The sequence below is a fragment of the Eptesicus fuscus genome, chromosome 23 (assembly GCF_027574615.1).
Source record: "Eptesicus fuscus isolate TK198812 chromosome 23, DD_ASM_mEF_20220401, whole genome shotgun sequence".
Taxonomy (NCBI): domain Eukaryota; kingdom Metazoa; phylum Chordata; class Mammalia; order Chiroptera; family Vespertilionidae; genus Eptesicus; species Eptesicus fuscus.
This window is the reverse complement of record NC_072495.1, coordinates 4,793,421-4,813,614: the sequence shown is the minus strand read 5'-3', so window position 1 is coordinate 4,813,614 and position 20,194 is coordinate 4,793,421. Positions and strand designations below refer to the sequence as shown.

The following is a 20,194-nucleotide window of genomic DNA, read 5'->3' as shown; positions in this document are numbered from 1 at the left end:
AATATAGGCAGCAGCCCGCCCTCCCTGGAGAAATCTAAACCCTGTCCGCGATCCCAACTAACGCGGAGGTCCTGAGGGTGCCCTGGGCGGGAGCAAGGGATGCTATTCTTGCCCGCGGTGACACAGCTTGGCAGAATCGGGGCGTGAACTCAGGTCAGCGAGGCTGCAGGGCCTGGGCGCTTTCTCAGCAGCATCGTTTGCAACCCGTTCAAGTGGAAAACCACAGCATTTTGGAATGCAGCCGTTTCCCACGTCGGGGCAGCCTGCATTCCAGGCAGTCCCAAGAAGGGGTAGCCTCTCCCTCTCAGCAGTGCGATCCCTCACCAGGCAAACAGGCGATCGGCAGGCCAGCCTGTGGAGGGAGAAATGATGGGGCGATTTGGGGTCGATTGGAGGGCAGTGGCTGGATGTGTTCCAGATGAGAGTTCAGAACCCAGGCAGGTTGGGGGCCTGGCCCGCTTGGCTGAGCTGGGTGAGAAATGCTGAGCTTATTTTTCTCCATATGGTTCTTTTGTCCTTTGACCTAAACTTGGGAAGCTGGCAATTTTTGATATACAAGAGTGTTTACCACACACACACACACACACACACACACCTGTTCACACCCACACTCTCTCAGTCCTGAGAACTGAATGAAACCACTCTCATCAATTGCCCATAGAGACAGCATGCTAGAGGGCGGTGCTTGTCTGGCGAGGCCAGCCCTCAGGGTCAAGTCCAAATCCTTTGTAAAATCTACAGTCTGGCTACTCAGCGTGTGGTCCAGGGACTGCAACATCATCTGGGGGAATTGGTTAGAAACACAGAAGCGCAGGGCCTCACCCAGACCTGTTGAATCAGCACCTCCGTGCTCACACGATCCCCAGGTGGGTCCCCTGTACCCGAAGGCGTGAGAAGCACCTGCCTGCGGCCCTGGAGGATCCAGCCCTGTTTTCCTTCTCCGCCTCTACTTCCTTTTGCCTCCCAGGTTCATTACAATATTAGTTACAATAGCCAAGACTTGCAAACGGCCTACGGGCCCATCAGCAGATGATGAGAGAAGTTGTGGTATAAACATCTACGGTGGAATATTATTCAGCCACAAAGAAGGAAACCCTGCCATTTGAGACAACATGCGTGGACCCTGAGGGCCTTATGCTAAGCGAAATAAGCCAGTCGTGGCTCTTGCCTTCCACCCTTCACCCCACCTTCTCTTCCAGCTGCAGTTATATGAAGTCCACTGCTGTGTCTGGGTGGTGCCGGGCCTTTGCACATGCTACTCTACTCTCCATACATCTTCCAGGAAGCTCTCCGTGGCACCCGCCCACATTGCCCAGGCTGGATTAGGTGCTCTCCCTGTGGTTCTGTGGTCCTCTGAGCTTCTCCCCGTCAGAGGACTCACTATATGACTGTCCTCCCAGCTGAGGGATCAGTCTTCCCCTCCAGGCTGGGAACTCCTTGAGGGCAGAGACAAGTCTTAGCTACTTTGGGTCCTTGGAGTCTGATACTAAGTAGGTGTTCAGTAAACAGCTGTTGACCAGATGAATGCAATAACGAGGGAGATGCCTGCCTCGTCAGGCTCCCTTCTCTTTCTCATTCCGTTTCTCCTGAGATGAGCATGACTGCCCCACGTGCGAATGGTGTCGTTCCGATGATGTCTCTGGAACGCCCAGTCTCGCCCAGGCTCCCGTGCTTTTCCCACCATCATAGCAAAGCTCAGAGGCACAGCTCCCGCAGAGCGCCCCCAACCAGCTTAATTCACCTTCCAAAGGGCTTGGTACCAAGACTCTGGCCAACCTGGAGCCTCAGGAGCCCAGCACAAATTAGCCATAAATCCATCTTGTCTGCAGGCTGGGTCAGCCAGGAGAAGCCTTGGGCTTTCTGGTGAACTGGTGAGCTGACGGTCTGGGCTGTCATTCTCTCCCGAAACAGGCAGAGTCCAAGTGTCTGGCCAGGTGCGGGGACAAGGGTGTGTTACTCCCGGTTATGGATGCACATGTGGCCCAAGAACCCGAGGCACGAGCCTGGGATGGGAAGCCAGTCCCGTTGCCTCCCAGGTCTCAGTGTCTTTATCTGTGTAATGGGATAAGTTGGTCAAAGTGAGAACCTTACAGAGGGTTGCCAGCATGGAGGGAGACACTGGATTAGCAACTCCTGCACCCCTAAGAGAGGCTACTCATGCGATGGAGGCACTGAGGGTCAGGGAGTCCCAAACCTGATGACCAGTGCCATTCATTCCTGTGTGTGGATGTAAGATTCAGACCAAACCCTGAGTTATAGCCTCTTCTCCAAACACACAAGGCAAGTCCCTGCCTTACAGGGTAATTATACCCCACTCATTATTTCCTCACATTTTCAAAGTGTTTTGCAGATTGTCCTCCTTTATCCTCAGTTGATTCTTATACTAGGTGCACTGGTTAATAATGGCGGATTTTGTAATCAAAGAAAACACGATAATTTCAAGAGAAACATCAAAAGTGCTTTATTCAAAGTAATGTCCAGCACTAGCTACACATTTCCCCATCTTTCAGGTAATTTGTGGGTACCGTCCCAATAGAACTTTTCTTGTTTTGAGGCAAACCATTCAGAGACCCAATTTTCTACTTCTTCGTATGTTTTGAAGTGCAGCTCAGAAAGTGCGTGTGCCATCGATTGGAACAAGTGGTAATCTGAAGGAGCAAGGTCTGGTGAATACAGCGGGTGGGTTAATACTTCCCAGGCAAGATCTTTTAACGTGTCTTTAACTGGTTTCGAAGTGTGTGATGGTGCATCATCATGAAACAAAATTACTTTGCCGTGTCTTCTGGAACATTCTGGTTGTTTCACAATCAAAGCGTGGTTCAAATTGATTATTTGTTGTCGGTAGCAATCAGTATTAACGGTTTCACCCGGTTTTAGAAGCTCATAATACACCACACCTTCCTGATCCCACCAAACGCAGAGCATTGTCTTCTTTCCAAAGCGATTTGGCCTTGCAGTCGATATTGATGGTTGACCTGGATCAACCCATGATTTTGTGCATTTGGGATTCTCAAAACAAATCCACTTTTCATCGCCAGTCACAATTCAATGCAAAAAAGACTTTCTTTCATGCCATTGAAGCAACATTTTACTGATGACTTTTCGGTTTTCCATTTGCCTTTCATTCAGTTGATGTGGCACCCATTTTCCTTCCTTTAAAGTCTTTCCCATTGCTTGTAAATGATCGGAAATTGTTTGCTGAGCAACGTTTAATCTTTCTGCAAGTTGTTTTTGAGTGTGACACACATCTTCATCCAATTATGCTTGTAATTGTTGGTCTTCAAATTTTTTTGGTTGACCTGGACATTCTTTGTCTTTCACATCAAAATCATAATTTTCAAAGTGTTTAAACCAGCGTTCACAAGTATCTTGAGATGGAGATGTTCACCATAAGCTTCCCGAAGTATTCAGCAGCACTTTTCTTCAAAATAAAGTAATGAATTATAACTTCCTGCAAATGTGGGGGTTTTTGGCACAAAATTCGACATTTTTAAGTGTAAAAATATCTATGATGTTAACACCTTCAGCAAATTTGGCATATGAAGTTTTGAAGCTTGTTGTCAATACAAGAAAATAGCATACATATCAAATCGCATATATATCAACATATGTGTAACTCCATCTATTGAAAAATTCGCATTATTAACCGGTACACCTAGTACACACAGGGCAGGGTGTTCTTGCCACTTACTCTTCCGGCTCTCAGTTTTCCCATCTGTGTAGTGGGGATGACCATGCGTACTTCTGGGTGTCTTTGAAAACTTCAATGAAATGATACATGGGAAAGTGCTGACCCCAGGGTCCAGCATGGAGCAGGCGCTTGACACATGCCAGCTGCTGCTGTGACCAAGTGACATGGAAAGAGCACTCGACTGGGGGTCAAAAGGCCACGGCTCCAGCTGCTGGTCTAACATGAGTCACCCATGGTGTGGCCTTGGGCAAGTCCCTTTGCCTCTTGGGGTCTCAGTTTCCCCTCCCCATACCAGGTGGGCCGAGGCTGGGGGCCCTTCCCGCTCCCCTGCAACATGGTCCATCTCTGAATGTTCAACTCGGTTAGTGCTGGGCACCGGGACCTGCACCCAGCCCTGGGCCCAACAAGCACTTTGCTGGGAGAGAGACCCAGGGAAGTGGCCGGGGAGTCAGGCATCTCAGAGAGTTTTGCAGAAAGTTCAGCCCTGGCTCTTATCAGAGGCTGTAAATCTGCTGGTTGCCATGACTACAGGAGAGCAGCCACTAAGCTCCAGGTCGCTGATTAGCAGGAAGGGAGCGGGAGGCCTCGTGAAATCGGCACTCAGTCTCCCTCCCTCAGTCTGTGAGGTGGAGCAGCCGCTGGCCTTTGACTCCACTGTGCCCGCCTCCCCTGGAGAGCTTGCCTTCTTTTGAGTTTTTTTAATGCAGCATCGAAGGGCCGTGTGGTAAAACGGGTCCTTCTCAGCAAAGATGGACACAGCGTTTTCTTAAAACCCTGCAAAGCCTGGCCCGCGTGGCTCAGTGGTTGGGCATCGACCCACGAACCAGAAGGTCACAGTTTGATTCCGGGTCAGGGCACATGCAGGCTTGATCCCCAGTGCGGGGCGTGCAGGAGGCAGCCGATCAATGAGTCTCTCTCATCATTGATGTTTCTATCCCTCTATCCCTCTACTTTCCTCTCTCTGAAATCAATAAAAAATATGTAAGTATGTATATGTTTTTAAAAACCTGCAAGGATGCAGATTTGGAGGCAGAGAAGGGAGATGGGTGGGGCCACGAAGGAGGGCAATTTTAAGTTGCAGCCAGCCCACTATCCCTGTCTCATCAATGCATCACCAGGAGCTCCCCATCCTGGATTCTGAACCCTGCTGAAGGCAGTGATGGACGAGGCATTGTCTTCAGCCTGAGCCTATGCCCCAGTGCCCGGCAGTAGCACCCACCATCTCCCCCTACCTGCCGATGACTCGTGTCCCTGCTCCCTCCATGCGCAAAGTCACCAAGCCCTTCCGCCAGTGCCCGGACTGCTCACCGTGCATTTATTCACCGCCCAGTTCCTCACATCAGCTCTCCGTGTTTGCCTGTGGCAGGGCCGCTCTGGTATGGATTTGTGTCTTGTCTTCCTATAGTGCCCCAGAGAGTCGGAAATGCCATCCTCCTGTGTGTCCAACTCATGATCTGCTGGGCCATCCCCACACACCGCTAAGCTCATGGGTCGCTTTTCTAAGAGACATAGCGGGTAGAACAGAACAGGCATGGATGGGCCTGTTGAGTAGACTGAGGCACGGCTAGTTTATTTCCACCAACTGTAGCACACGGGGATTCGCTCAAAGCATCTCCAAAGCCCTTGCTAGCTTTTCGAAGCAAATGTTCTCTGCAGCCATGCATGTGCTCTTTAATTTATTCCTTGAACATGTGTTGTGGGTGTTTGCTAAGCAGCAGGCTCGGGGCAGGAAGACATGACCCTGCTCTCAGGGAGCTCATAGTTTAGTGTGAGAGAAGATAGTGACATGGTCCTAGCACATGATTAAGAGTTGCAGTGAGGGTACCAAATGGATTAGCACATCCCGGGAAAGGGGTTAGACCGCCCCAGGTGTCTATTCCCTACGTCACCATGTCCACTTCAGCGGTGGGGACTCCGTCTGGCCAGCTGCTCAGGCATTAAACCTTGGAGTCCTCCTTGACCCCTCCCCTTCTCTTAGTCTCTTGCACCCCAATTTAACGAGCAGCAAAGGACGCTAGTTCTACCTTCACAATATGTTAGCATCTGACCACATCCCATCACTTCCATTGCTGCCTGCTGCCCTCAGCCTGGACTATTGCTGCAGTCTCCTCGTCGCTGTCCTTCCCTCTGTTCCATCTGTGTCTCCAGCCATTGGAGGGATCCTTCTAAAATGCAAACCAGACCGTACCCCTCTTCTGTTTAAGAGGTTCCTCATGCCGATCACAGAAGACCCAGAGTTCTCCCTAGGACTGACAAAGACCTGGTCTCTGATCTCTGATCACTCTGGCCCTTGCTTGCTGTCCCTTGTGTATGCCCAGGGTCTTTGAACTTGCTGTTCCTTCTGCCGGGAGCACATGTCCTGCTTCCTGCAGAGGCCTGTGTAGAAGTTATATGTTACTGGGCAACAAATTACCCCAAATCTTGGTGGCTTAAAACAATAAACAGTTATTATGTCTCGGTTTCTGTGAGTCAGAAATTTGGCTGGGCGACTGGCTCACCCTCCCTCATGTGATTGTGGTCAGATGCCAACCAGGGCTGCAGTCTTACCTGAAGGCTGGACTGGGACTGGGTCTACATCCACGGTGGCCACTCCCGGGGCCGGGTGGTGCTGGCTGTCGGCAGGAGGCCGTGGCTCTCCTTCACCTTGGGCCTCTCCATGCGGCCAGCTTCCCTGGAAGTGGTCAGTTCAAGAGAGTGTGGACGAAGCTGCCTTTTTACCGAGACTTGGAAGTCACACGTTGTCACTCCTGCTGACTTATTCTGTTTTCCACAATTTATTGTATTCGTTAAAAGTGAGTCACCAGGCCCATCCGATACTCAGGGGAAGGAAATTGGGCTCCATCTTCTGATGGCGGGAGTGCCAAAGAGTCTGTGAACACATGGCCAAACCATCACAGCTGCAAGGTTAGTCCCTAGTCCTTCAAGTCTCCACCCCGTTACTTCCTCAGAAAGGTCTTCCCCGATTACTCTGCACAAAATAGCAGTCACCCCCTCCCACTCCCTAGTCCCATTTCTCTGATTTATTTCTCCATAGTTTATTACTACCCAATAAGCCTGATTATTACTCACTTGTGTGTTTATTACCTGCTCCCCCATCTAGAATGTAGACTCCATGGTCACAGGCGACATCTGTTGTGTTCACTGCAGCCCCGCACTTAGAGCTGACCTGGGCACATTGCCGACCCTCGGGGCATGGGCGTTCATGAGTGCAGTCAGCCCCGGCCAGACAAGTGTAGGGGAGGCACGCCTTGCTGGGGGCTGGGCAGAAATGGCAAACCTTGAGTTGTCTGAGAAGAGCCAGGACAGATTCCACATGGACAGACTGGCCTGGGCAAAGGCATGGAAATGGGACCCTCAGAGGAGGGGGGGGGGGCAGGGAGGTGCAGGGGACACAAGCTGAGCAGGATGGAGGGAGCTCTGGAGGCATGCAGCCGGCAGTGAGGAGGGCTGGGAAGCCCTGACCTGAATGTTCACTCCTCCTGGGCCTGCAGTATCTCCCCGCTCTGCTTCTAAAGATGCACCGTAAGCAGCTGACAGAGATGGATGCCTTTGCTGTCCTTCCTTCAATATTGACTGGGCTTGGCCTGCTCTCCTGGCAGCCCCAAGGAGCAGGGGGCTTATCAGATGCATTCATCCCGAGTCGTAAAACCAATCTTGATGCACTGGCTGCAGCAGTGGGGGGCATGAGAACTGCCGACTTTGCTGATCAATGCTGGCCCTGGAGTCTGCGGGCAGGGCGGGCAGGGAGGGGCGCTTGCTGTTGGCGCCGGATCCACCTGTGACTCTGGATTGCTGACTCTTCCCGCTTAGGAGCCAGCAGATTTGAGTGACAGTCTCTTCAAAGACTGGGTAATTAGGCAACTTCTTTTCCCTCCCTGGGACTCAGAGAAGGAGGGGGAACTCAGGGACCTGCCTGTGTTGTTTGGAGCTCATCTTAGAGGCAGAAGAGGGAACTTCAGGCCTTCCTCAAGTGGGCGGCCTCAGGCCTGCTACGGCACCCGATGGGAGGGTTGGTTCCCAGGGAAGGAAAGGGAAGAAAACAGACACTTTTTAGGTCTTCCTGTTCACTTACTTTATCTTTACCACAGCTCAACAACATATGCGCTGATATTAGTCCCTATTTCATAACTTAGAAAACTGCGACTCAGGTTGAGGAGCTGGCCCCCGGTCCTATAGCCACTATATGGTGAGAGTGGTATTTAAATTCAGGTATCTCTGTTCCATATACATATAAGGCAAGAAAAAAATGGAATTGAAATGGCAAAGAGGAGTTGGAACTAGTGACATCATGCTTTGGCCTCAAATTATGTCTTGAGGAAGGAAGTGAAATGCTGGTTTCCAGCCTCTCGCTGTGATTTAGTCAGGATAGGGTTCACTGTGCTGTAGTAACAAATAACTCAGCCTCAGTGGCTTCACCTAACTAAGGTTGATTTCTGTCATGCAAAGTGGTTAGGCATCTCTGCTCCATCAGAGTCGCTGTGACAGAGGAACACAGTAAGACCTTACTGTGTCAAACTGGAAATGACATGTCATTCCCACCCAGAGACCATTGGTCAAAGATAACCCCATGGCCCCAAACTAACTGCCAGGGAAGCTGGGCTATGTTAGGGGCATCTAGGGAGGTTTGACGAGCATTGCGAGTCTCTGTCATAGTCTAACACGTTTGCTTCCTTATTTCTGTTCCTGTAGGACAGAACCCCAGAGCAGCCCCATGGCTCCAGGTCAGGATGGACCCTCTGGAAAGCTGAGCCAGCATCTGGCCACAGAGGCCTCGGGCACCAGCTGGGAGAGAGACAAGGCCTGCCGGGAGCGCAGTCCTGCGAGAGCACGCAGGTGAGGTGCTGCCCACTCCTCCAGGCCAGAGAGAATGTGCAGGTTGAGGAGGCAGAAATGAGTCTGTCTCTCTGGCCACTCCTCCCCTCGGGCTTTGCAAGCTCCACTTTCAACCCTTCCATCAGGATCAGCAAGCCTCAACTCTACCCAGAGGCAAGGGCTTTCTGGGTTTTACCCCATCTGCTCTAGGACAGTGGTTCCCAAACCTTGCTCCCCTGGGACTCTCGGGTTCCAGAGAGAAGTGAGAGTTATTGACTGAAACAATGAGATCTTTCTGTTTCGCACAATATACTTATAAACGGTGTTTTCCCCCCTTAAGTATCCCTTCCTTAAACACTTTGGATTCTTTTTTCTCTCAAATTCCTGGCCACTGTTATGTTGGGGAATGTTTATATGAAACCAGACGATTTAACATGTGGCTACATTATTTCATCCATTCACCCCTCATTTGGCCACTCACCCAATATGTATTAGGCTCTTCCTCTGTGTCAGCACTTGTTGAAGGAAAGGTTTGGAAGTGGCCTACCCCAGTTACCCAGCAGCCTGTCGGCTTCCGGAAGCGCGTAGTGTCCTCTGAGTCTCCTCACATGTAAGTGTAGTTAAGCAGCGGAGTCGCAATCCCCTTGATATGTAGGTTTAACCCGCTGAAACTGACTCTTGCAAACATTCTGGCTACAGCTCTATGATTTCTATTCTGGCAAGGCAGAGACCTTAGCGTATGTTGTAACCACTTGATCATTTTTTTCCCACTCACCAAAATGATCAGGTTCTTGGAGTAGAATTCAATATGGCAGCGTTTTATGCTGGTCTAGAGAGAGCTGGGTACTTTCCAAAAGCGTGGCCGCAGAAACAGGACCCAGAGGTGGCGGGTTCTGTGGGGAAGCCCTCCGAGCAGGAACTACCCTTCCTGCGGGCAGCGTGGGCAGGCCGTAGAAGGAGGCAGAAGAATCAGCCCCCTCTCACCGCGTCTGCGAGCATCCAAGCATTGAAAACGCTCGGCATGTATGTAATAAGTGAATAAATGGTAGTTGCATTATGGCTAATAAAGACAATAATATTCTTATTAATATGTCATTTTCCCACTGTGGTCCAACTGGGTTGGCGTGTTTCAATTTCCAAGTGGTTTTTCATCCCCAACCACCTCCTTTTGCCATGGGATAGTATTTTAAAAATATCCCTGGAGCCTGCCCCGATTATAATAGGAGATAGCTCGACTTCATTTAACTGCAGCCTGAGCATTTGAATTTAATTGAATGGGAAATAATTATTCCTGAAAAGCGGAGAGTTCTGAGGTTCTGCGAGGCGATATAAGATATGTATCTCATTACATTAGACCTCAGCAAATATACTTCCAATAATCAGCTGCCACTTAACATATACGCCTCCTATTACATTTCCAGCAGGCACTATGCAGACAAGACGTATTGGGCAGAGAAGGGGCCGGACTGCCGATTAATTATTTAAAAAGCGATTTATTTACCAAGGTGAACCATTTGCAAGTTTGATAGTAAATCAATTAAGGAGCAGTTAGCCTCTATAATTTTGTTTTAAATAATCAGTTGGTGTTTGGGTAACGTACAGCGTCTGTCTCATTAGGTGGGCATTAACTCCTTATTTGAGGCACTTAGTCTGAAGTGTGCCCGATCCAGCCATGAGGCGTTAATTAGGGCCCCGCTCTGGGCCTTCACCCTCCAAGGAGCTGGGTCCTTCTTCCCTCGGTGGCGACAGCCCTGAGGGGGCTCGGGAACCCTGAGTCCTCTAACGCCAGACTCTGTGCTCCCTACAGCACCTCCCGCGACAAAGATCGGACGCCACCGCCGTCCTCCAGGGGGAAGAAGAAGAAGAAGAAGTCTACCCGGAAGAGGAGAAGGAGGTGAGGCCCAGGGAAGGGGACGCCTTGAAGATGGGGGACGGGACAAAACGGGGGTCAAAGGGGCTTCGGAGCCAGTGACCCCTTGGGTTGAGTTCCTCTCTCTGCCTCTTATTTAGCTGTGTGACCTTGGAGAAGTCACTTCCCCTCTCTGTTTCCACTTCTGTAAATGAGGATAGTTCCTACCTGTTGGGATTGTTGTGTGAATTAGATGGAAACCCAGACGCGGAAGGAGCTGTCACAGTGTCTGACACATAGTAAATGACCAGTTAACCGGCAGCATCGTCGTGACCATGAATATTGATTTGGGTTTTTTGTTTTTTGGGTATTTTTAGAACTCTCCCTGTGTGGAGGGCTGCACGAAGCACTGTGTCCTCCATAACCTCTTTTACCCTTGACCACAACCTACCCGGCAAGCATTATTGTCCCCATTTTAGAGATGAGAAAAGAAAGGCACCGAGAGGGGGTGGCAAAGCCCCCAGGGACATGACTCCAGGCTCCTCATTGGGCTCTGCCACGCCCACCAGCAGGTTTAAAGCCAAGGATAATGGGTTTTATATTTGTGCCAGCTATTGATTCTGTTCTATCCTATGATTTTTTCTGTGTACAATTTCTTTTAATTCTTTTGTATTTAAAAAGATTCCCAGATATTCTTCTAAGCTGCCGCTCTTTAGACCCACAGTGGTGGGCAGAGACCTTAGAAGGGGGAGTTGAAAAACACACCAAACCTGGGAGGCAGTATTCGAAGAAGCCTGCAGGGGGCAGCAGAGAGGAGTGTCTGAGTGACAGGTCCCAGGACACCCCTTTAGCCTCCTTCTAAGAGGGCCCAAAGGGGAATGTGGATGAGACCCTGACTTCCAGACATTGTGGGGCGAGTGGTGGAATTGGGGCAAATGGCTTATGCCTCTGGATCTTAGCGGGGGAGCATGAGAACACTTCAAAGAAGGAAAGCACGGGCATCAGGCTCCACTACGTCTTTCTCATCCAGCAAATGCCCGCGAGGCTCGTGTCTGGGGACAGGCACTGTGACACCCGAGGAGCCGGGTTGTTCTCGGCCCTGCCCTCCCAGGCAGACATGTTTGTTGGCCCTGCCAAGTGGCTTTTGTGGAGGGTGTTCGGTTTGGTTTGGTTTTGGTTTTGTCTTTTTAGTTGGTGACCAACATTTAAAAGCCAGGAGGTTTCACATAAAAATATGTGTTCTGGTGACTTCTATTGAAAGGGGGTTTTCTGGCAGCCCAGGCTGCAGTCCCACACGGACCCTCGGCTGGCCTCCCTTCAGCCAGGTGCTCTCTGGTTGGCCACAGTCCCCACCACTCCCTACTGCCTGACCCCGGGCTGCTGCCTCCGTTGAGTGTGAAACTCCGAACCTTTTTCAGCCTTGGCGCTTTGTCAGGGGGGAATAGAGAGAGCAGTGACCTGCCCAAGGTGACCTCGTGAGTTGGTAGTAAGGTCAGGATTGGAACTCGGGTCACCTGACCCTCAGCCTGACGTTTCAAACAAATACTTGGGTGTGTGTGTCACTGAGAGCTGAGGCCAGCATCGGGGCTGGAAAGGGGTCTTTTTGAAATCATCCCCGGCCTTTAAGAACCTCCTTCTGACGAGGTCTCCCTCTCCCACAGGTCCCCGTCCTATAGCTCGTCGCCTGTCAAGAAAAAGAAGAAGAAGAGTTCCAAGAAGCATAAGCGGCGCAGGTATGGTTCTTCCTCCTCCACCAGCAGGGACGCGCCAGGGGGCGGGAGCGGGGCGGGGCGGGGTGGGGGCGGGGAGAGTGGTGGCACCGAAAGGGCATTCGGGAGCATTTCAGTCACGTGGAGTGTTTCTCTAGGAATTGCTTTTGTTGTTTGTCTTTGTATCTTGCACAACGTGAGACCCTGGCTGCGAGGGCCAGAGGCCCACTAAAGCCCCTTGGGCAGAGGGGACTGGGTGGTAGGCAGGCAGGGGTGTCCCAGGGACAGCCAGGCCTCCGGGAGGGTCTAGAACCGGGGGGGGGGGGGGGGGGGGGGCGGATGGAACCCCAACAGGACACACGGTTCCCCGCTCCACGTGGGAGCCACGGGGGCCCCGCTGCCGTCTCTCCGCATCGCAGGCCCAGCCTCGGGGACGCGGACTCTCCATCAGAAATCCCCAGGAAAGGCCTCGCGGTTGGTCCCCGTGTCCCACGGCGGAATCAGGCAAACAGGCTCTGGGATTGCCCCCCTGTGGACAGTTCAGGGGCATCTGAACTGGACACACGTCCCACCAGGTCCCAATCCACACCAGGCACACACACTCACACGTGTGGGTTCCTGGGGCGGGCAGGAGAGTGGACAGGTGCTCAGCGGAGGACGCAGGCTGTGTTTATGGGCCAGGCCGGCGCTTTGTCACGGGGAGATGAGGACACGCTGGTGCTGACCGCCCAGCCTCTTCCCTCTGAGCAGCACCCACCCCGCGTGGCCCAGCGTTGCCTCGCCCACAGCGTGTCTGCTGAATGATGCCTGGCTATTTGGAGACAGGAGCTAGGAGCAGAGGATGCATTGAGATTTTTTTTTTTTCTCTCCTCCATTAAAAAGGCTTCAAGTTTTTTAAAAATTCTACTTTTTACATCTGTTTATTGAATGCCTTTATGTGGCATGAATGAGGATTCTGGGCGCCCGGGAACAGAACAGCCACCCAGGCCCAGCCCCTACCCTCAAGTTGCTCCCATTTCGCTGGGGAGCTGGGTAATCATCATGTGAGCAGGTCTGGCCTCGGAGCTTGGGGGGCAGCAGCTTGTGGGGGCAGGGGGAAGGCACCCAACAGCCTGGGGATCGGAACACGCTACAAGGAAATGAGGCCACCGGAGAGGCACTCCAGGAATGAGCAGGAGTTACTCGGGTGAAAGCTGTGTGACCTTGGGCAACTTAACTGACTTCTCTGAGCTTCGGTATCTTTGTAAAATGGTTGTTAATAGTATCTCCCAGGGTTTGGGGGAAAGAGAGGATGAGTGTGTGAGATGCTGGGCACGAGCCTGGCCCACAGTGAGTCCCACATGTGGAAGCTGGTTGTCCCTTGCGGATGACAGTGATGATGATGATAATGACAGTGATGCGTCCACAGCTGGGGAGAGACAGATGAAAGTGAGGCTGGGGGTGGGGAGGGGGCAGAGGACTCCCTTACGTCACCTCACCAGACTCGCCCAACCTCATACGGGCTCACTGACGATTTGGGTGAGGACCGAGCGCTGGTAGGTTTTGACCTGGGAATTCAAAATGCAGACAGTGCCTCCATGTGGTCTTCATACCCTTCGGAATCTAAGAGACGAGGAGGCTTCACTAAGCGTCCCAACCCCGGTGTCACGTGATCGCAAGCGCACTGATACATGCATCCCAGGGAAAGACCCTCAACCTCACCTCTCTTTATTCTCTTCCCCCTGCCCCCTCCCCCTCCCCCCTCCCTCTGTGTCTTCCTTCCTCCTTTCTCTCCTTCCCGCCCTCCCTCTCTCTCTTCCCTTTCCCTTCCCCTTCCACCAGGTCGTTCTCCAAGAAGAGAAGGCACAGGTAAGAACCGTGTCCCCTGGCTGCTCGCTCGGCCTCTGCCTTCTTGGCCCAGAGCCTCTGGGCTCCGTGTCCCCGTGCTCGTGGGCTCAGCCTCTTCCTCTTCCTCTTCCTCTTCCTCTTCCTCTTCCTGTGTCAGTTTCCTCCCGAGTAGCGGCCTGGCCTGCCTCCCTGAAAGTCAGCTTCCAGCTTCCATCAGGCAAGCGGCTGCCCCTGACCAGCGCCGGCAGGGCCCCTCTCCGGAGCTTCCCCCACTTGCCAGAGCCTCATCTGAGCACTGACAGACCTGGGGTGGGGCGTGGAGAGAAACATCACCCCCGCCTGCACCCCACCCCCCCCCCCCAGCCTTCCCAGCCCCCGGCTGAGCGATGGAGGCAACCCCACTGTACTGGAAACTGGGGGGGTGGGGGGCACAAACACAGCTAGGGTACTCCCCATACATCGGAGCCCGCGCTAAGCCCTTTCCATGCCTGTGCGTATTCAGTCCCCACTGACCCTCATCACAGCCTGTGCGGTGCGTCCCCATGTGACAGACGAAGAAACTGAGACTCAGACAGGCGCCGGGACAGGCATGTCCACAGACACAGTCACATGGTGGCAGAGCCAACTGTCAACCCAGGTCTCCGACAGCGTCAGGACAGCGCGTGCTCCTCGGTAACGCAGCCACATCGCGAGCGGCTGGCAGAGTGCAGGGCCTTCCGTCCGTTCAGGAACAAGTAGACGTGGTTTCCAGCGTCCTCCATCCACCCGGCCCAGCCGCCTGGGCCCGGCTCACTGTCACAGCCGAGGAGGGGTCTCCGAGAGACGGGCCTCTTGTCCAATGTCACACAGCACCTGCTGTGGGGCCGGAACTTGAACTTGGGTCTTTCAGGGAGGCCCTGCCCCCCCCCCGCCCCCCCAACTGAGTCTCAAGCATGAAGACAGATCCATGGCTCACGGCGAGGTCAGATCCACGGCTCACGGCGAGGTCAGATCCACGGCTCACGGCGAGGTCAGATCCACGGCTCATGCGAGGTCCGATTCAGTGCCAAAGCCAGCCCTCCCGTCCCAGGGCCTGGCCAGTCACGCCTTTTGTTGATTCCTGAAACCCGTCTGCCTTGAAGGCCAAATCCGCTCACCCTCCGGGCCTCCGTTTCTTTACGCCGGGACCTCGAGTCATCGTGGTCCATCCTGTCCATAGCCCAAGCCTGTGACTTAGAAAAAATAAGACACTAAAACCCAAATGCTTGAAGGTTCGTGGGCAGAACATTTCCGCATCTGCCAAGCTTGCTGAGGCTTCGAGTGTCTCCTTGGACGTTCCGTTCTCTTCCCTCAGATACGAAGGCACAGTGTGTGTCAGTGCGGGCGGCCAAGGGCGTGGCTGTGGGCCCGGTGCAGCCACGCCCCCTCCCTGTGTGATTGTGGCTCCTCTGAGGCTCAGTGTCCATCTGTAAAATGCGTCCTTGTTCAGCTCGCCCTCTGCCCCAGGTGTGGGAGGGTAACATGAGATGACTGACAGAGTATTCAGCAGAATGTCCACTCTGTAATAAAGTCTCCAAAATGGCAGTAGTGTCATTTTATTAGTGTTCACTACCAAAGCCGGCCCCCACCTCCCGCCTGTGTGGGCGGAGTCTCTGGCTGGACCTGCTGGTGAAAGAGTCTGCGCCCACCGCTCAGGTCTAGGGTCTCGGAGCCCAGGTCTAGGGTCTCGGAGCCGACCCGGCAGCCTGGCTCTCTGGCCCCTGGGTGTTATGCATTTTAACTACTAGTTTATGTTTACCTTCGCCTGGAATTTTGCATCTTTCAGTTAACTGGCCATTCATTTCTCCTTTAGCTCCTCCAGCCCAAAAAGCAAGAGAAGGGAAGAGAAGAGGCACAAAAAACAGTGAGTAGAGACCTCTGGGAAGGTCCTCCCCACCTGGGGAGCTGCCCAGTGACCGGGAACAGGGAGGGGGAGGACAGAACTGAGTGTGGACGCGCTCCGTGGGCTTGGGAGTGCGTAAGGGCACACAGTGGTCTGTAGATGTGTGTGTGCATGAAAGTGAAGGGTGTGCACCCATGTGCCTGGCACACCCCTTGTGTGTGAACTGGTGCTCCTGTGCATGTATTCTGTATTTATGTGTATCTAGTGTGTGTATGTGTAGCGCACACATTGTTTGTAAATGTCTATAGATTTTCCCATCATGCAAACATTTGTGTGAACTGTGTGTATAAATGTACGCAATATGGGTACCTCGTGTGTGTGTGTGTGTGTGGTATGTATTTGTGTTCATACGAATGCATTACATGTGCCCGTGCTTATGTGAGCATGACTGTGTGCACATAGGTGCGCTGTCTGCCATTGTATGTGAATTGTACACACTGAGCGTGCACTGCTCATATCTGTGTGCGTTATACACTCGGGGCGGGGGGTGGGGGGTCTTTACCTGTGCACATGTGTGCTGTGTGTGCACAAGGGGTAAGGGGGCATGATCACATGCATGCACATGCATGAGGTGCACATGAGTCCGAGCCCTGGCTGCTGGAGCTCGGGGCACCGAGGTATCAGTGAGCCTTTGCCCGTCTTGGGACCCCAGCAGGTGCACGGTTTGTAGCTGGTGTAGAAATTCAAATCAGTCGGCGCTTCCTGCTGAGTTCACTTCCCGGCCAAATTAAAAGCACGTTTGGTTACAACCCACCTACTCTGTCCCCTGCAAATGTTAGTGCGTGTGTTTTCCAATCAACTACTACTTTATCTCCTGCCAAGAGGCCTCTAAAGTGAGGATCAAAGGCAATGGGATGAAAGGCAGGGCACAGAGGGAGGGCGCGCAGCTTTGCGGCTCCCAAGGTCACTTCACCCAAGGTCAGTGCAAAGGAGGGCATTTCAGCCACCACCACGGTGCCCGGAGAAAGCTTTAGAAGGAGCAGTAGTGCTTCAAGTTAGCTCCGGGGGCTTCCTGGTCATCAGGTTTGTGTGAGGCAGGAGGCAGTTATTGGTCATGGGCATTGCATGTGCTGTCATGCCAAGTACAGACAGTGCCGTTCTCGGCGCCCTCGGCCCCGCTTGCCCACTGGGCTGCAGTGCAGACACCCAGAGCCAGGGCCTGAGCCCAGACCCTAAGGGCGGGCGGGGTCCTCGCTGCGACCAGGCCTGCCCGCCTCCGGTGCCAAGAGCTGAACGAGTCCCAGAAATGACCAGCAGGATGGTACTCTTGCCAAGTCCCACGTCCGGGCTGCTTTTAAACAAGTGACCCCGGTGAGTCAGCCCCTCCGGTTCACATCCCTTAGTGAGGCCCTGACATCGGCAGGCCGTGCTGGGCCCAGGGCAGAGCGCAGCCAGCTTTCTTCTGGCCTCGAGAAGCTCCCGGTGCAGTGGGCACAGGAGCCGGGCAGGGCGGGCCGGGCACCGCGGTGGCAGAGGATGTTGAGGGAGCTGTGGGAGCCCTGGCGCTGGACAGGGGCTTCCTGCAGGAGGGGTGTCAGGGTTGGGGTGGGGATGCCGGTGGAACTATTCTCGGTTGCAGGTTAGGCGAGTGCATAGCCTTTCTGTGCCTGGGTTTCCTCGTCTGTGAAATGGGAATAGCAGGGACGCTACGCCTTAGGTGCTGTGAGGAGCAGCTGAGTCCATTAAGGGAAACGCCTGGAACACGATGCCTGGCCTGCATTGTGTGTCGGTGCGGGCTGCCTGCCTCCTCAGCACTGTCAGGCCGTCGGGAACCGGGACACGTGTGAGCCGGAACACAAGCGTTTCGGAGCTGCTCGAGCTGCCAGGCCGGGCCTGTCACGCAGGGAGGCTGCGGAGCTAACCGAGTGGCTCCTGGAGGTGCTGGGTTCCCGGTCAGAGTTCGGACTTGACGCGAGGGCAGTGGCCTGGTTATCACATTACAAGGTCCCGAGTCCTTGGCTGAGATAATCAAGCTCCGCCCCCCCCACCCCATAGTCATCTCTACCTCCCGCGTCCTCCTGGCTCGGCCCAAAGCACCGGCACCCGCAGTGGCACCGCTGTTTCCGGTCCTTGTTGTCGCTGAAAAGGAGCTGAGGTCGCTGTCAGGGTGCCGCTGCAGGGACAGTGGCCATGGCTCCCGTGGTGTTTGTGGTCGGTGATGTGTCACTCACTCTGAAAGTGGGCTTTTGGCTCCAGGGGAAGATTCTAGACTCCATTTCCAGGTCTGAGGTGACCAACTGGCAGCCCAGAGGCCTCATGTACTCTGCAGGTGTGTGTGTTTGCCCCAAACAGTGTCATTTTTAAAAACGAGCCTCCATTTAAAATAGGAATCTTTTACATAAAAAACACCTATAGTTCTGCATTCGCCTGAGAAATTAAAAGACCCAGCTCCAAGCCATTGTTGTGGGCAAAGGCTCCTCCCGCAGCCAGGCCCTGGGCTGGTGGGCGCACTGTGGTGCCTGCCTGGCGCGGGGCTGCGGCTGAGCCTCCGGCCGTAGCTGGGGGCGGGCAGGGGGGGCCGCTCCTGTCCAGGGTGTGGTCGGCAGCCTGCTTCCAGCGGGGAGGCGGGGTCCTCAGGCGGCTCCTGCCGAGGACCCCCTTCCTGTCACTTGTGTGCAGTACGGCTGGTGAGAGACCCCAGGTGCCCCGTGGGGAGCAAGGGTGATGGGGGGAGGTGGAGGGAGAGGCTTAACTTTGGCAGGGACACTGGCAGAGGACAAGGTTTGTCACACGAGTCCGATCAGACTACATCCCAGTCCGATCAGAAGTTTCAGTCACTCAACCTCTCTCTCTGACTCTTTCCTTCCCCCCCACCCCAAGATCGCGAAGCCGGCCCCGAAAGTCTCACCGCCTCCGCCACCACCACAGGCCCTCGCGGTCCCAGAGCTCGGAGTCCCGGTCCTCCAGCTGCGAGAGCAGGTAGCCCCTCACCCCAAAGGGCCCCTCACCCGGCCGCTGCCCAGAGCCCAGTTTCTGATACATCAGCTTCGCCTCCCATGCCGCTGTCCCAGCAGAGGGATGCCCGCCCCTCCCCCCTCACACCCGCGGCACTGTCATCACCACTAACCAGCACACATGCCTCCTAGGCGCCTGTGGCCGCACTGGGGTACGCAGGCTCCCTCTCTCAGCTGCAGGGGCCCCTACAACCTTAGGAAATAGGTGCCATGGTGATCCCCATTTTAGAGATGAGGAAACCGAGGCACAGAGAGGTTAGGAACTTGCTCCTCACTTAGCTGCTGAGTGATAGATGAGGATTGAATGGGGCATCTGGCTCTGGACTTTGCATTCCCGCTAAGGGTTGCTCTAAGCACAGAGATGTTAAGCAACCTATAAAAGGTCACACAGCACTAAGTACCTCGTTCTGAGGCCCTTCCAAGTTGGGTTTCTCCTCATCTGGGCCCTTCCTTGCTGACACGCTGGCTGTGCCGCCTGAGAAGAACAGAAGAAGGAGGGGCTTTGTGGGCGAAGGAGGGGCCAGTGAGCGAAGTGGCTGACGTGCAAGGGGAGCACCGAGGCCAGCTTCTGGATGCCGGCGGCCGCTTAGTTTTCCTTAAATGCTTCTCCCACGTGGCTGCGTGTCCATGTCACCGGGAGGTTTTAAATCTCACGTCCTTGTCTGCCGTCCCCCAGTCTGATGAGAAGCTCTAGAGCAAGGAGGAGGGGAATGTTCCTCCAAGCCCACGCTGCCTGGCACTGCGCTACCCTTCCATGTACATTCTCTCTCCCTCATCCCGGAGGCCACGGGCTAGCCAGGCCTTCTGCACTTTGGCTGCCCTTTGCCATCACCTTGGGAGTTTTTAAAAACACCAGTGCCCGGGCCCCACCCTGCACACGGTCAGAGTCAGTTCGGATGAGGGCGGGCGAGAAGGGAGGATTTCCCGTTTCCCTGGGACAGTGGTCGGCAAACTCATTAGTCAACAGAGCCAAATATCAACAGTTCTCATGATTGACATTTCTTTTGAGAGCCACATTTTTTAAACTTAAACTTCTTCGAACACCACTTCTTCAAAATAGACTCGCCCAGGCCATGGTATTTTGTGGAAGAGCCACACTCAAGGAGCCAAAGAGCTGCATGTGGCTCGAGAGCCGCGGTTTGCCGACCACGGCCCAGGGCGATGTGAGCGAGGAGCCGAGCGTGAGGAGCCCACATGAGTGCCCTTTCTGAGAGTCAGAGGCGCCCCTGGCTGGCACGGAGGGCAGGGTGGCAGACCTCGGCCTGACAGGCTCGCAGGAGGCATCTCTGTCACTTGTCAGCTATATTTCCCCCCAAAGTTTCAGGCGACAGTCAGGGAGATGCCTGTTTCACAGATGGCGAAGTCACATACACAAAGACGCACAGAAATCTGCGGTTATATTTATAGACAAACACATGAAAATACAGACAG

At 53.9% G+C, this 20,194-nt stretch overlaps 1 protein-coding gene across 1 annotated transcript in view; it reads left to right on the top strand.

Annotated features, from left to right (window-relative positions):
- SRRM4 (serine/arginine repetitive matrix 4) overlaps positions 1-20,194 on the top strand; it is a 204,240-nt gene that overhangs the window by 163,139 nt on the left and 20,907 nt on the right. Inside the window, exons 4-9 of the mRNA XM_008142765.3 lie at positions 8,381-8,524; positions 10,311-10,397; positions 12,014-12,085; positions 13,883-13,909; positions 15,720-15,770; positions 18,630-18,728. Of these exons, the coding sequence (XP_008140987.2) occupies positions 8,381-8,524; positions 10,311-10,397; positions 12,014-12,085; positions 13,883-13,909; positions 15,720-15,770; positions 18,630-18,728 (480 nt within the window). The remainder of the gene's footprint in view (positions 1-8,380; positions 8,525-10,310; positions 10,398-12,013; positions 12,086-13,882; positions 13,910-15,719; positions 15,771-18,629; positions 18,729-20,194) is intronic.